This window comes from Polyodon spathula, chromosome 20 (genome assembly GCF_017654505.1).
Source record: "Polyodon spathula isolate WHYD16114869_AA chromosome 20, ASM1765450v1, whole genome shotgun sequence".
In the NCBI taxonomy this organism is placed as follows: domain Eukaryota; kingdom Metazoa; phylum Chordata; class Actinopteri; order Acipenseriformes; family Polyodontidae; genus Polyodon; species Polyodon spathula.
In genome coordinates, this window is record NC_054553.1 from 30,605,184 (window position 1) to 30,618,264 (window position 13,081).

Below are 13,081 nucleotides of genomic sequence, written 5' to 3' on the forward strand. Positions count from 1 at the left end.
CTTTACTGGGGTCTGCTGGCTGGTAGTGCACTGCGAATATACATACAGGTGTCACTGTAATTAAAGCAGACTGTTGTGACGTGGAAATGAAACCTCCTTTAAAAACTGCCTTTATTTCAGAGTGGAAGTCAAGGGCTGACGGTGGTGATCCAGGGCCAGGGTCAGACGACGGGGCAGCTGCAGGTGATCCCTCAGGGGGTGACTGTGATCCCTGGGCCTGGGCAGCAGCTCATGCAGGCTGCGATGCCCAACGGCCAGGTCCAGCGCTTTCTCTTCACCCCAATGCCACCACCCGTCTCCACTGGAAACGCTGCCGTTACCGCGGTCACGGCTACCACCACCACGCCTTCTGTGCCAGGTAAACTGCCTCGGCTGCTTAACCCGAGAGCTTGAGAGACGAGCTGGTAACCCACCTCCGAGCTTTCAGGGTGCAGGTCTACAGATGGGATGCTCTGCAGATAGTGCCTGAGCATAGATGAGCCTGATACCAAATCACATATGAAAAATCAACATTTAACCCTTTACTGCCCAGAATACGTTCCCATTCGCTGTGAAATGTACATTTCACTATGTCAAACGTGTTGGACACTGGGCAGCAAAGGGTAAGCATTTGCATGCATCCAGTGCAATTGTAAAGATAACAGCAGCACTGTTTGTTTTATGTTTAATGGTATGTCTTACAACAATAAACCTTATGGGCTCCGAATAATTAGTCATTCTGAATATGGCATTTGATGTTTTTTGCATATGAAGCTGTCTGATTCTTCACAATAATTAAATATTTGTGTATCTCTTTGGGTCTTATGGAACAGCTCCCACAGAGCACAAAGTGACTCAACACCAACCCCAGCTGCAGACGCAAGCACAAGCCCAGGTTCAGGTTCAGGCTCAGTATCAAGTCCAAAGCCATCCTGCCATGTCTCAAGCACAGACCCCGGCACAGCCAGCCCAGCAAGCAGCCGCCCCTGTCCAGGCCTCCACCTTCTCCACCCCCGTCACGCCTGCCCAGCCACAGACCCAAAGCCAGGTCCCCACCCAAACTCAGGCACAGACGCCGTTGCAGCCGCAGGCTCCCCTGCAAGCCCACGCCGCCCTCGTCCCCCAGACTCCGTCCCTGGTGAAGGCCGTGACGGCCGCGCAGACTCTCAACCAGGTGACGGTGAAGTCTCCCGGCCGAGGCCAGCTGCAGCTCCACCAGCCCCAACTCATCACCGTGCCTCACCAGCTGCAGCAGCAGGTGCAGGTGCTCTCCCAAATCCAGTCCCACATGGCAGCCCAGATACAGGCCCAGCAAGGAGGAGGAGGAGGAGGAGGAGGAGGAGGTGGAGGAGGAGGAGGGGGCGTGCTGCCCCAGCAGATCAAGCTGCAGCTGCCTATCCAGATCCAGCAGGGGGCGCCGGTGCAGCCCCACCAGATCCAGAATGTGGTGACCATCCAGACGGCCAGCGTGCAGGAGCAGCTGCAGAGGATCCAGCAGCTCCATGAGCAGCAGCAGCGGAGGAAGAAGCAGCAGCAGAGCCTGCAGACAGCCAACCAGAGCGACATCATCCAGAAACAAGTGAGTCTCAGAGCATGTAACAAGCCAACGCGTTTTAAACATTATTCACATGAGTCTCAGAGCTGTGCTGTGTGCATTGCTATGAAGCAACAAGCCAACGCGTTTTAAATATTATTCACATGAGTCTCAGAGCTGTGCTGTGTGCATTGCTATGAAGCAACAAGCCAACGCGTTTTAAACATTATTCACATGAGTCTCAGAGCTGTGCTGTGTGCATTGCTATGAAGCAACAAGCCAACGCGTTTTAAATATTATTGTTTTAAATTAGAATGTCTTGAGGGTCTTGCATAGATTTATTGTCGACCCATGTAGTGTCAACATTTTACAGCATCTAGATTCATTGCAATCCAAATATTAAACAGCGTAGGCACACTACATCAAGCACTTTTATAAATGAAAAGCTACTTGATGATAGTTTTAATTATCAGGTTTTGTTTTGCTATTTTGTGGTCTTAGTTTCCCTTTCAATAACACAGTCTGAATGCATTAAACATATTTATATATGTTTCTTAAAGTCTATTTGAACCTGATGTGACACTGTTGTCTCAAATGACTTTGGAATTATAATATGTTATTTTATTATGTGCATTTATGCAAATGTCTTTGAGTTGTTTTTTTTTTTTCACCTGTGATCTACCAGTTGCTACAGTAAGGGGTAGATGCAGAAAGTGTTTCTCCTTGCATACCCACCAGTATGGGTGAACTTTAAACCTGTTGTCTCCCATGTGTTGAAGGTGGTGATGAAGCAGAACGCTGTCATAGAGCACCTGAAGCAGAAAAAGACGCTGTCGCCGACAGAGAGAGAAGAGAACCAGAGGTACAAAAGAATAGACTGAGTGGAGGAAAGTCCTTCTGTGGAATACTCTGTAAAACAACATGAGACCCAAGCTGGCTACACTGCTGCACTGCAGCCATAGCAACCTAACCAAGCAGACCATAGAAAGAACAAGCAATCGCCCAGAGCCAAACCAGCAAGCGACTGTTATTGAGTGATGCTGCATCTTATCTGTTTCAGGAGCGTGCCACGAGAAGTTCATCTTTCTCTATTTGTGCATCCATTTTATAATCATTATTACAGTAATGCCTGATAGTTCTCTTTTGATAGTTAGTCTTGAACTTCATCTGCATTAAGATTATAATCTGTATGGTATCATTGCTGGATGTGATAGTGTTTTTTGCAGGAGGTATGGTTTGAAAAACATAATGTGACTCTTTTTTTCTCCTCCCCCCCCTTTTGTAGGATGATTGTGTGTAACCAGGTAATGAAGTTCATCTTGGATAAAATCGACAAGGACGAGAAGCAGGCTGCGAAGAAGAGGAAGCGGGAGGAGTCTGTGGAGCAAAAGCGCAGCAAGCAGAACGCCACCAAGCTGTCAGCCCTGCTCTTCAAACACAAAGAGCAGCTCAAAGCAGAGATCCTGAAGAAGAGGGCACTGCTGGACAAGGAGCTGCAGCTGGAAGTGCAGGTGTGTATTTGCTTTGCAGATGTTCTGTGTGAAGATACCACATTGTAGCTTTGGTATCTCTGATGGGACACATTATAGACAGTGCTGAGTGCAGGTCTGAGAGCACGCAGGAACGAATATCACGTGTACCGACAGCACTGACTGACTTGCAGGAATGTGTCCATTTGCACATAGTCGGAGTCTAATTATTCAAAGTAAAATCTGAACAGTCCATTTAACAGTACTTCCAATACAGTTTAGGGATATTCAGCCATGCAATGTGTTAAAAGTTATAACTGGCTCTAACAGGTGTGTATATATATATGAATGCATGCTAGTATTTCATGTTTCTGCACCTTGTACAACAACTTGATTCCATTGAGGTGCCGCTCCCTGAAGACAGATCTTTGTTCATTAAAGTGGAAATACGAAACGCTGTTTCTGTTGATCTGTCCAGGATGAGCTAAAGAAGGACCTTAGCAAGCTGAAGAAGGAGAAGGCGCAGGTGGCCGTGTCTCAGGCAGCAGCCACGGCGGCCGCAGCCCAGGCAGTTGTCCTCACGGCCGCCATGTCCACCCCGAGCTCCACCCTGAAACGGAAACGGGACGAGGAGAAGGAGCTGCCCAGCGGCATCGCCTCCCCCTCCAAGCCCAAGAAGAAAAAAATGATCTCTACTACCTCAAAGGATGCGAAGAAGGACACCAGTCTGTACTGCGTGTGCAAAACACCGTACGACGAATCCAAGTGAGTCCGGGCGTCTCGGACAAGTGTCTTTCCAGGGGCGCAGTTCAGGGTGGGGCGGGGGGTGGGGCTTACAAAATCTTACATGCATTCTTAATAGGTGTGACCTTTTTAAAAAAAAATAAATAAAAAAGCTCTGGAATGGCACCAGTGGTTTTAACTACTAATTAGGAACCTGTCATTACAATTAGGGATTTGTTCCTTATTTTTATTTTTTTTATTGGAAATCTAAAAGTTGTCATCCCATTCTGAGACCTGAGGAAATCCGCGTGGAAAGCCTTTGCGTATCTGTGTGTCACCGTGTGTTTGCGTTTTTGCAGGTTCTACATCGGCTGCGATCTTTGTACAAACTGGTACCACGGGGAGTGTGTTGGCATCACAGAGAAGGAGGCAAAGAAGATGGACGACTACATCTGCAATGAGTGCAGACGGGCACAGGAGGGCAGCAGCGAGGAGCTGTACTGCATCTGCCGGACGCCGTACGATGAGGCTCAGTGAGTGCTGATACTGGAAGCGTGTTTGGATTTTTAGATTGAAATCTGCACTCTTAAATTATGCATAGCAAATCACTGATCAGGACGATACGAGTCAGATAGAAGTCCAAGTCGATGCCCAACTTTTTACGTATGAAACATAAAAAAAAAAAAAAGAAAGTGTAGTGTGTTCAATTCCAGCCTGATTTTGCATGGGCCTTTTCTGATCTGTCAAACTAATAGTTCTAAGTTTTAAATTTTGGGTATAACAAGTCACTGATGAGGACAATACTGTTAATATACGAATCAAACAAGAACCCAAAGAAATGCACAACTTTTTACAACCTGACGAGTACAATAATAATAATGGTTGGATGTGTTTGGGTTCTGTCCCAGGTTCTACATTGGCTGTGACCGCTGTCAGAACTGGTACCACGGGCGCTGCGTGGGAATCGTGCAGAGCGAGGCCACGCTCATCGACGAGTACGTCTGTCCGCAGTGCCAGTCCACGGAGGACGCCATGACCGTGCTGACCCCGCTCACAGACAAGGATTACGAAGGGTTAAGAAGAGTTCTGCGCTCCTTACAGGTGAGAAGAGGTGCCCAAGGGCAGGCCTTCTACCTGCTTTATTTTAAAATGCTTCCTGTAGACATTTATTTAGATCAAGCATTACTGTATTTTGTACTTTTCTGTTTCATGATTGCTTTTGTTTTCCATGAACAGGCTCACAAAATGGCATGGCCGTTTTTAGAACCTGTAGACCCCAACGATGCACCAGATTATTATGGCTTAATAAAGGAACCAATGGGTAAGCATGGGGAAAAACTTGTCCAACTTCCAACATTAGCTGAGACCAATGTATGTATTTATTCATTGAAAATATGTAGGCCTGCTAAAGTACATGCGTGCCTGCAGTAAACAGTGCAGCTTGGTACCAGGTTTGTTGGTGAAACACTGTATGAATTATCATCAGTTATTGGATCATTATCAAGGAAAGGACGCATCCTTAGACACTGGAATCTACAATCGCATCAACAGGTCATCATTTGGTTGACAAAGTGGAGCAGATCAGCTGAATCACTGAATTAGTTCAAAGTGGGTAGATGGACTCTCAGGTGTTGTTTTGCAACATGTAGTCATTCGGGGGTGTGAGGGGGGGTATTGCTGGGAAGCTGCTGGACAGTGACATCACTCTTCACAGAACATTAAGCAGGACTCAATCTTGCATTTGTCTCTTTCCCCCTGACGGAGAGGACGTCTGTCTGTTCAGGGCCAGTAAACCAGACTGCCCCTCTTGCAGGGAGCTGCGCATTGATGACACTTGCAGGCATTGCAAAATAAACAAGCAAGCTGCCAAGCAGTAGCTCTACAGCTGGAAAAGGGAGACTTGTTTGGATTTTATACAGGATTGCTGATGGGGTTTCTTAATGTGTGAGGAAGAATATAAACATTTTTTTATATAGAAAGGTGATAATGACTTTTCTTTTTGTCTGTTTCCTGTGCTTTTTGTGGTGTTATCAGTTTTGAATACTGGGTGATAAGAGTTTTTTTGTGCATGTGATTAAGACAGTAACTTTTTCTTGCAACTTATAAGCAAGTTGTTGTAGGCGACATTAAGCAAATATCACCGTGAGAATAGTGCATGCTGCAGTATCTGAACAGTCTTGATTTGAGCTGCTAATGAGGAATGACTCCCAGAAAGTTGCCTGTTGCATGGGCTAAAACAGATCATTTAAGGTGCTTTTTTTTTATTTGTTTGTTTTAGTGTAAAATGTTAACAAAATCTTTTGTCATTTTAGACCTCGCCACAATGGAGGAGAAGATACAAAAACGTTACTACAACAAGCTAACAGAGTTTGTGGCAGACATGACCAAAATCTTTGACAACTGCCGTTACTACAACCCCAGCGACTCGCCGTTTTATCAGTGTGCCGAGGTTCTCGAATCATTCTTTGTACAGAAACTTAAATCTTTCAAAGCAAGCAGGTAAGAAAACAGGCTTTGATACCGGAGAACTTGAAACACTCCCTGCTTAGCCGTACTAAGTTAATGTTGTGTTTTTTTTGTTTTTGTTTTTGTTTTTTTGTAACATGCTTTCATTGTATAAATTTAAGCTAAAATCATCTCTAGAAGTGGTGTGGATGTGTGTTACAATTAACTGATGAATACATGTCTGGTTTTCACATGTAGCACGGCACATTCTCTTTCAAGGATCACCTGCAAGCGATGATATTGATACATTATAGAGAAATACAACAACAACATATATATATATATATATATATATATATATATATATATATGTATCGCGGAAAGTATCGTCATAGGGTTCCGTGAAAATGTTCTAACTTATTTGTTTATCTTTTCAGGTACAGTTAGGTACAGTTTAAAAGGCAATTTTAAAATAGTAAGTATTTTAAAGACGTTTAAAAAAAAAAAAAAAAAAAAAACTCCAGAAAGTCTGAACTTTAATATAATTTGGCAAGGATTTCCAAAGTTGGTGCATAAACAGAAAAAGCCCCTTCACCCTGAGTGCACAGCCTGGAGTTGGGGGACAACCAACAGACCAGCCTCAGGAACGCAGGCTGCGAGCAGGGACATAGCGAGTAAGCAGGGCAGCAATATGCAAAGGAGCAGTGCCAGTTAGCGCTTTATAGGTTAGCATTGCAATTTTAAAATCAATCCTAAAGTTAACAGGCAACCAGTGGAGTTGACGTAGTACAGATGAAATATGATCACGAGATTTTGATCTTGTTAGGCTACGAGCAGCAGCATTCTGGGCATATTGGAGCCTTCTAACACTATTATTAGGAAGGCCACAGAACAAAGCATTGCAGGAATCCAATCTTGAGCTGATGAGTGTATGAACTAACCTTTCTGCCCCTACTGATGATAGAAAAGGGCGGAAACTGGCAATATTGCGGAGGTGAAAAAAGGCTGTCTTAACAACACTGCGTACATGAGGTTCAGAGGTTAAGGAGGAATTCATAACACCCAAGTTCCTAATACTAGAACTGACTTTAATATCGGAACCATCTAATGACAGCGAGGAGAAAGTAACTCTGCACAAATGATTCACAGATCCCAGTAGCAAAATTTCAATTGAAGGAAGTTGTCATGCATCCATCTCTCCATTTTTATATATCAGCAGTACAGTCCAACAGAAGAGAAACTGCTATGTCAGAATTTTATTTAAAAGAAAAATAAACCTGGAATGTAAGAAATAAATAAATTATGATCCGCCAAGAGTCAGCATGTTGATGTTTTAAAAGATTGAAGTTCCACATATGAAGTTACCAGTTGCAGTACTTCTGAGAACCTGCTGGCATGCTTGTTACACTTGCATCCCATCTGAGAAAGTGAGACCCAAGTACATGCTGTGCTGGCTTCTGGCTTCAGTTCATATTTGTTGCCTTCTTCCACGTTGCTGTACTTTTTAAACTGGCTGCCTTCGCACTTTGCTTAACACCTGCCAGGCCATAACCCTGCAACTTGCAGGTCTGAGATTTAAAGAGCATTCCGGCTGGTGGAATGTAAACCTGCGAAGGTAGTTTTGTGCAGCGGCTTGATTCTGTGCGTCTGCATTCACACCAAGTGACGTTTTCGTATGTTTTAAAAAAAATGTAATAATCCAAAAAAAAAAAGGCTAATGTCCTTTTTTTTAAAGGACAAAAAAATGATTGAACACCTTGAGTAATTCATCTCTTGATTTCCAGTTCTGTTCTCTTCTGCTTGTTTATCACAGTTAATGAAATTCACATTTTATAGTAGCACGACTTTCTTTTAAGAATTGTGTATAGACACCCAATTCCAGGAGAAGCAGCCAGTTGCTTATTGAAGTCGTCTTCACAGTCACTGGGTCTCCCAGGAATCGTATGATTAAGTGCTCAGAGGCTTGTTCGTTTTCTGACACACAAGCACCTGTGTTTTTCTTCCTCGTGGTCATTGTTCCCTCGCACGTTTGTCTGTTCATTCTGTGCAGCATGCATGTATTTATGTCATCAATTTCTTTCTTTTTCTTGCAGATTGTGATGTCATAAGTCTGACCTAATAACTGGAATCTGATCTGGATGCTGGGGTCACACTATCACTATTTTTTTTTTTATTATTTTTTTTTTTTTGTATCATGGAATTTGCTGTTACCTTGTACAGCGTAAATTTCTCCATTATGAAATGTTATTTAAATCACTTTTAACAATAAAAAAAGCCTTAAACCCAAACTCCAAAGATGCCTCAAGTGGCAATCACTTCACGGCAGCCATGTTGAAAAATAATACATTTCAGTAATATTGGTTCACCAAAAAAAGGGAGGAATTATTTTTCTGTGACTGTAAAAAAAAAAAAAAAAAAAAAAAAAAAAAAAAAGGTATACTTATTTTTTTAATCCCCATAAAATAGAAATTCATGTACAAAAGGTTGTCCTGCCTAAATGTAACAAGCAATAAAGTCGTCCTTGTGTTTTATGTGGGGCTGTGCTCTGTGGAAACGCTGCATGATCCCAGGCTAAGCCTTCACCTGATTCCGTTCCGTGAAGCACGGCGTTCCAGAGAGTCTGGTTCTAATGTTTGATGAATCACAGCATGTGGAATAGCCTGACTTCTGTTCTGGTTTCTTTTGTGGAAGGTACATTACACCTGGATGTAAATATGATAAGAAGCCTGCCGTGCATTCAGCATGCAGTGCAAATTAAATAAAGATGCATTTTTGCAAATCATGAAATATTTTTCTAAAGGGGGGTGTACGTTACAAACTCGGCTGAGTAACACTCTGGGTTTTTTGGGGTTTTTTGCCCTAAAAAAGCAAATCGGCACTGATTATGATGCAAAGTTATGAATCCTTTTGTAAAGGAGTATTCTGTGATTTTGATATTTTTTTATATATATATATATATATAATGTAAAGAAAGCAGCTTAGTTCTAGCTTTCAACTTTTTTTGTTTTTGTTTTTTTTCGCAGTACTGTTTGTCATTGTTAGGAAATTCACAGCACAAAGTGACTTTAAATACTACTACTATTGCATTTTAATACTTAATCCATTCCATCGCCTGTGTTTAATACTTTTTGAAAAGTTATTTAAATAAAAAAAAATTGTAAAAGCCAAGCGCAATAATTATATATTCTATTAAAAGACGAAGAAACTTCCAACATGGCTGCTTTTTTCTCTGATTGGTTGACCTGCCACCCCGCCCACACACCCCCTCCCCCCCGGCATCCTGCTTTTGTTTTGTAGGTTATGGAAAATAATAATAAAGGGTACTCAACTGTTCCCTTTTTCCATATTCTGTAGGTCTCATAACAACAAACTACAGTCTACAGCTTCTTAGAATACAGAACTCTATGCCCTAAATCACAAAGCGCAAGCTTCTGGTTCTCTGAGAACACTTGCCCATTTGGAGCCAGGCTTCTCCTCCCATTCGGGTCTCCCCAGAGGACCCTCTCTGTAAACCAGCTGTCAGTCACAGATCAGGAACTGGATTGGATTGGATCGCACCGGCCAGCTTTCGGTGGGAGACGAATGGAAATGCCCTCTGCAGTCGCTGTCTCTGTTGAAGGAGGAGAGTGCAAACCTGGGGATAGCAGTCTGTCCAAGGGGCCCTGTCTTGTTTTTGTTTTCTTTTCCCAAGTCAAAGTGAACGTGAAGAAAGATCTGCAGCAAGTAAGCTAGTGGTTGTCATGCCAAAAAAAGAAAATCGAAGGGCGGTGTGTACCTTTTAGTGACAAATACATTTTTATATTCAACTCTGTCGACTAAGTGTATTTCACGCCCAGTTTCAGCTGTTTTTCTTGCTCCCTGTATGTAAAGGTTAAGATTCCCCCCTCCACGCCCCTCCTCTCCAGACCCTTTCTTCTAAAGGTACTGCAATTTGGGAATTCATAAGGGCTTCACAGCTAACAGTGCAGCACAGAAGAATGGAGGTCTGGAGTTGATCAGATTGTTGCCCTTGTCAGTGGCACTAAAACAAAATAACTGAAATATACAAATCGCCCTGCAGTGACGATGGACTGAAAAGTGAAAAAGCTGAAAAGCAATCTGTATTTGAAGGTATCTTGTTTGTAAAACTTTTGTCTTTTTTTTTTTTTTTTTTTTTTTGATTATTTTGTATTGCAGCTCAAGCTGAAACAGTGATGTATATGAAACATAATAAATGGAGAATAATGTTCTCTTCCACAGTGATAGAGGCGACGTCAAATGTTGTTGTTTTATGAAGACCTGTTCGGGATTCCTTATGTCTTTTCCAAAAAAAAAAAGTTAAACAAGCTGCCATTTGGAAAAGATACAAGGAATGGGTAAAGGGCATATTAACCCTAAAAGTTTGAGTTTATCAGTTCAGCGCTGGTTCTCAAGCACACTGGTTGACAATGGTTATGATTTCAAAACAGGCTTTTCATAAAGGGTGGCTGCAGATGACATGTTTAAACTCCACACAGTGGGTTAATATGGGGCGCGATGGCGCACATGTTTAAACTCCACACAGTGGGTTAATATGGGGAGCGATTCGGGACAGTGCGGCTCTGTTTCCTCTCCCTTGACAACAGGGTTTGAAAAGCAAATTTTTTTTTTTTTTTTTTTTACTTTTTGCTTTCTGTCATCCCAGTAGACCCCATAACGCACCCGAACCACCTTCCCCCTACCACACGTAAAACGATCAAAACACCCCACGGGGGGGGGGGGGGTTGTTTGTTTTGTTTTTTAAATATGCTATTTACAGTTATTTAAGCTGAAAATGTATTAAGTTGCATTTTCTGAGCTGGCTGTGAAAGCAAAGAACTTTTTTTTTTTTTTTTTTCCTGCAGTCCTGCTGTCTGCTTTGTACAAAGAACATGGAACCGTGAGATTCCATCTGCTTGTAAAAACCTAGAATACTTTCACAGCACTTCTGCTTCTAAACCTGTAAGATTGGTTGCCATCAGGAATTCATTTTAATGTGTTGATCTAAACCAAGTTAGCTGGTCCCTACCTGTAACATAAATTCATTTGGCTGACCTTTTCATGTCACCTGTTCTGATTTTTTTTATTTTATATTAGAAGGACAATAACTTTTTTTTTAAATAAAGTAACTTTTAAATCAAGTTTGCATTTAGGTGACATTGTCCTTTTTTTATAAAGGTGAAATATATGAATTGCTGGGTTATTTTTTCATAGATACGACATTTTAATTATTTTGACTAATGTTGCAAAAAAAAAAGTTAACTTCAGGCAGGCAGTAGATTGTTATCAGATTGTGGTAAAACTGAAAAGTAATCCTTTTTCTTCTGTACAGCTGGGACATTTCATCCTAGATAAGTCATGTTTTTGACATCAAAATGGGGTGCAATCTTTAGTCTTAAATTGTTTTTATTTTGTAAATATTGTCATAACTGTAAAAAATAAAGTTTTGGCACAAGGCAATGAGGCATTGTATTTCCCAGGACAGAAAGGACCAGGTGTTCTCTCTCTGTCTGTCTGTCAGTCTGTGTGTTTGTCTGTCTCTCTCGGAGGGTATAGTTTCAGAAGTGAACTTGTCTGGGGACACTCTTGCTAAGAATACAAGTGTTAGTGCTTGGGAAGGGTCGAGACTTTTTGGTAAATATCTGAGTTTTGAAACCGGTTGTGTACATAAAAATCTTTTAGGAAATGTTCCTAATTGAAAACAAAGTAGATTGGGAGTAAATGTGCTTTTTATACGCTGCAGTCTCCAGAAAATAAAGGTGGTGGACGGACAGGAATTTAGAGTACATGAGTGTGCTTGAAGATAATAAACTGATAATAGCCCGATAATAAACTGAAGCATGTCGCCTGGACGGGGGAAGAAAACCTCTCCATTTAAATTTCGTTTTTTATGTATTTTTTTTTTTGTTTACAAGATGTGCCTAGTCACTGGTTGTTTTTCAACAAAAAAATGTAGACAGAACAAAATACACAAGCAATGTAAAAACTGTTCACAAAAGAAAGACCTGCATGTGAACTAGCCCCATGTGTTACAGATGTATAGCAGATGAAAAAGAGCCCTTTTCTGAGCTGTGTGTGTTGTAGTTTCTGAACATTTTCTATCTGTGTACCCTGTCTGAAAGACTCCCTGTAAATAAACTGCCCTTGTTTGATTTATCACACTTTTAGTATCTATTTTATCTGAATAGCAGCACTTGAAAGACACTTGAGTTTGAAAAGTAATTCGCTGATTTATTACCTGCACTCTATTAAGGTTGAGTGGGTACTCCTAAAATATATTGTTTTAGGTTTTTCAAAAAGTTTAGTCACCCTCACTGTTCTTTAGGTGCAGAGTTTCCAAAAACAAGCCTTTTGAAATGTCTGATCTCTGTCTGTTAGTGGAGGCACTGGAGAGACGAGACTATCCTTACCAGGTGGCACTGTCCCAGGGTAAGAGCCTTCCTCTTTTAACAGTGAGTTACTCCAGAGCTGTCCCAAAGGAAATGGGGTTGTGACCTCCTCCAGCTCTCTGTCCCGTCAGAGGGTCATTAGCAAACCTGTTTAAGGCATCAGAATCACTAATCTGCCTGCGTTTGTAAATTAATATCAAAGGGGGAGAGAGACAAATGTGCAACATGCTTTAAAAAAAAATCTGAAGCATTTCACAATGAGGGGTAAGAAATGCTGTTTCAGTCCTGCTTTGGGGTCTTTTTAAACACTGCGGAATCCCTTTAGTTTAGAACACGCCCCTCCCATATTGGGAGCAGCTCACTTAAGGTCCACTTTGGTTATAATGTAGAGATTCCACAGTCAAAAAATAAATAAATGCAACGCGTTTGCCTCTAACTTTCAGATTTGCTTGAAGTTGTTGCTATGCGTTTTATCAATCTATTCTCCATCAGTTTTGGAATTCATGAATGTTATATTTCTATCTGCGTACATGGCATATTTATAG

The 13,081-nt window shown here is 41.8% G+C and overlaps 1 protein-coding gene across 13 annotated transcripts in view; it reads left to right on the plus strand.

Moving 5' to 3' along the window:
• The window catches only part of LOC121295546 (nucleosome-remodeling factor subunit BPTF-like), a 36,238-nt gene extending 25,846 nt beyond the window's left edge, over nucleotides 1-10,392 (plus strand). For 8 of the 13 annotated variants that reach the window (XM_041220305.1, XM_041220302.1, XM_041220308.1 and 5 more), the window contains 10 exons: nucleotides 121-358; nucleotides 813-1,558; nucleotides 2,290-2,375; nucleotides 2,799-3,024; nucleotides 3,461-3,747; nucleotides 4,065-4,238; nucleotides 4,614-4,806; nucleotides 4,942-5,026; nucleotides 6,018-6,204; nucleotides 9,505-10,392. In XM_041220305.1, coding sequence (XP_041076239.1) covers nucleotides 121-358; nucleotides 813-1,558; nucleotides 2,290-2,375; nucleotides 2,799-3,024; nucleotides 3,461-3,747; nucleotides 4,065-4,238; nucleotides 4,614-4,806; nucleotides 4,942-5,026; nucleotides 6,018-6,204; nucleotides 9,505-9,541 — 2,259 coding nt within the window. In that variant the 3' untranslated portion in view covers nucleotides 9,542-10,392. Of the gene's footprint in view, nucleotides 1-120; nucleotides 359-812; nucleotides 1,559-2,289; nucleotides 2,376-2,798; nucleotides 3,025-3,460; nucleotides 3,748-4,064; nucleotides 4,239-4,613; nucleotides 4,807-4,941; nucleotides 5,027-6,017; nucleotides 6,205-8,243 lie in introns of all 13 variants that reach the window. The other 5 variants (XM_041220300.1, XM_041220311.1, XM_041220312.1 and 2 more) reach the window with 2 other exon arrangements.
• Nucleotides 10,393-13,081: the final 2,689 nt, after the last annotated feature.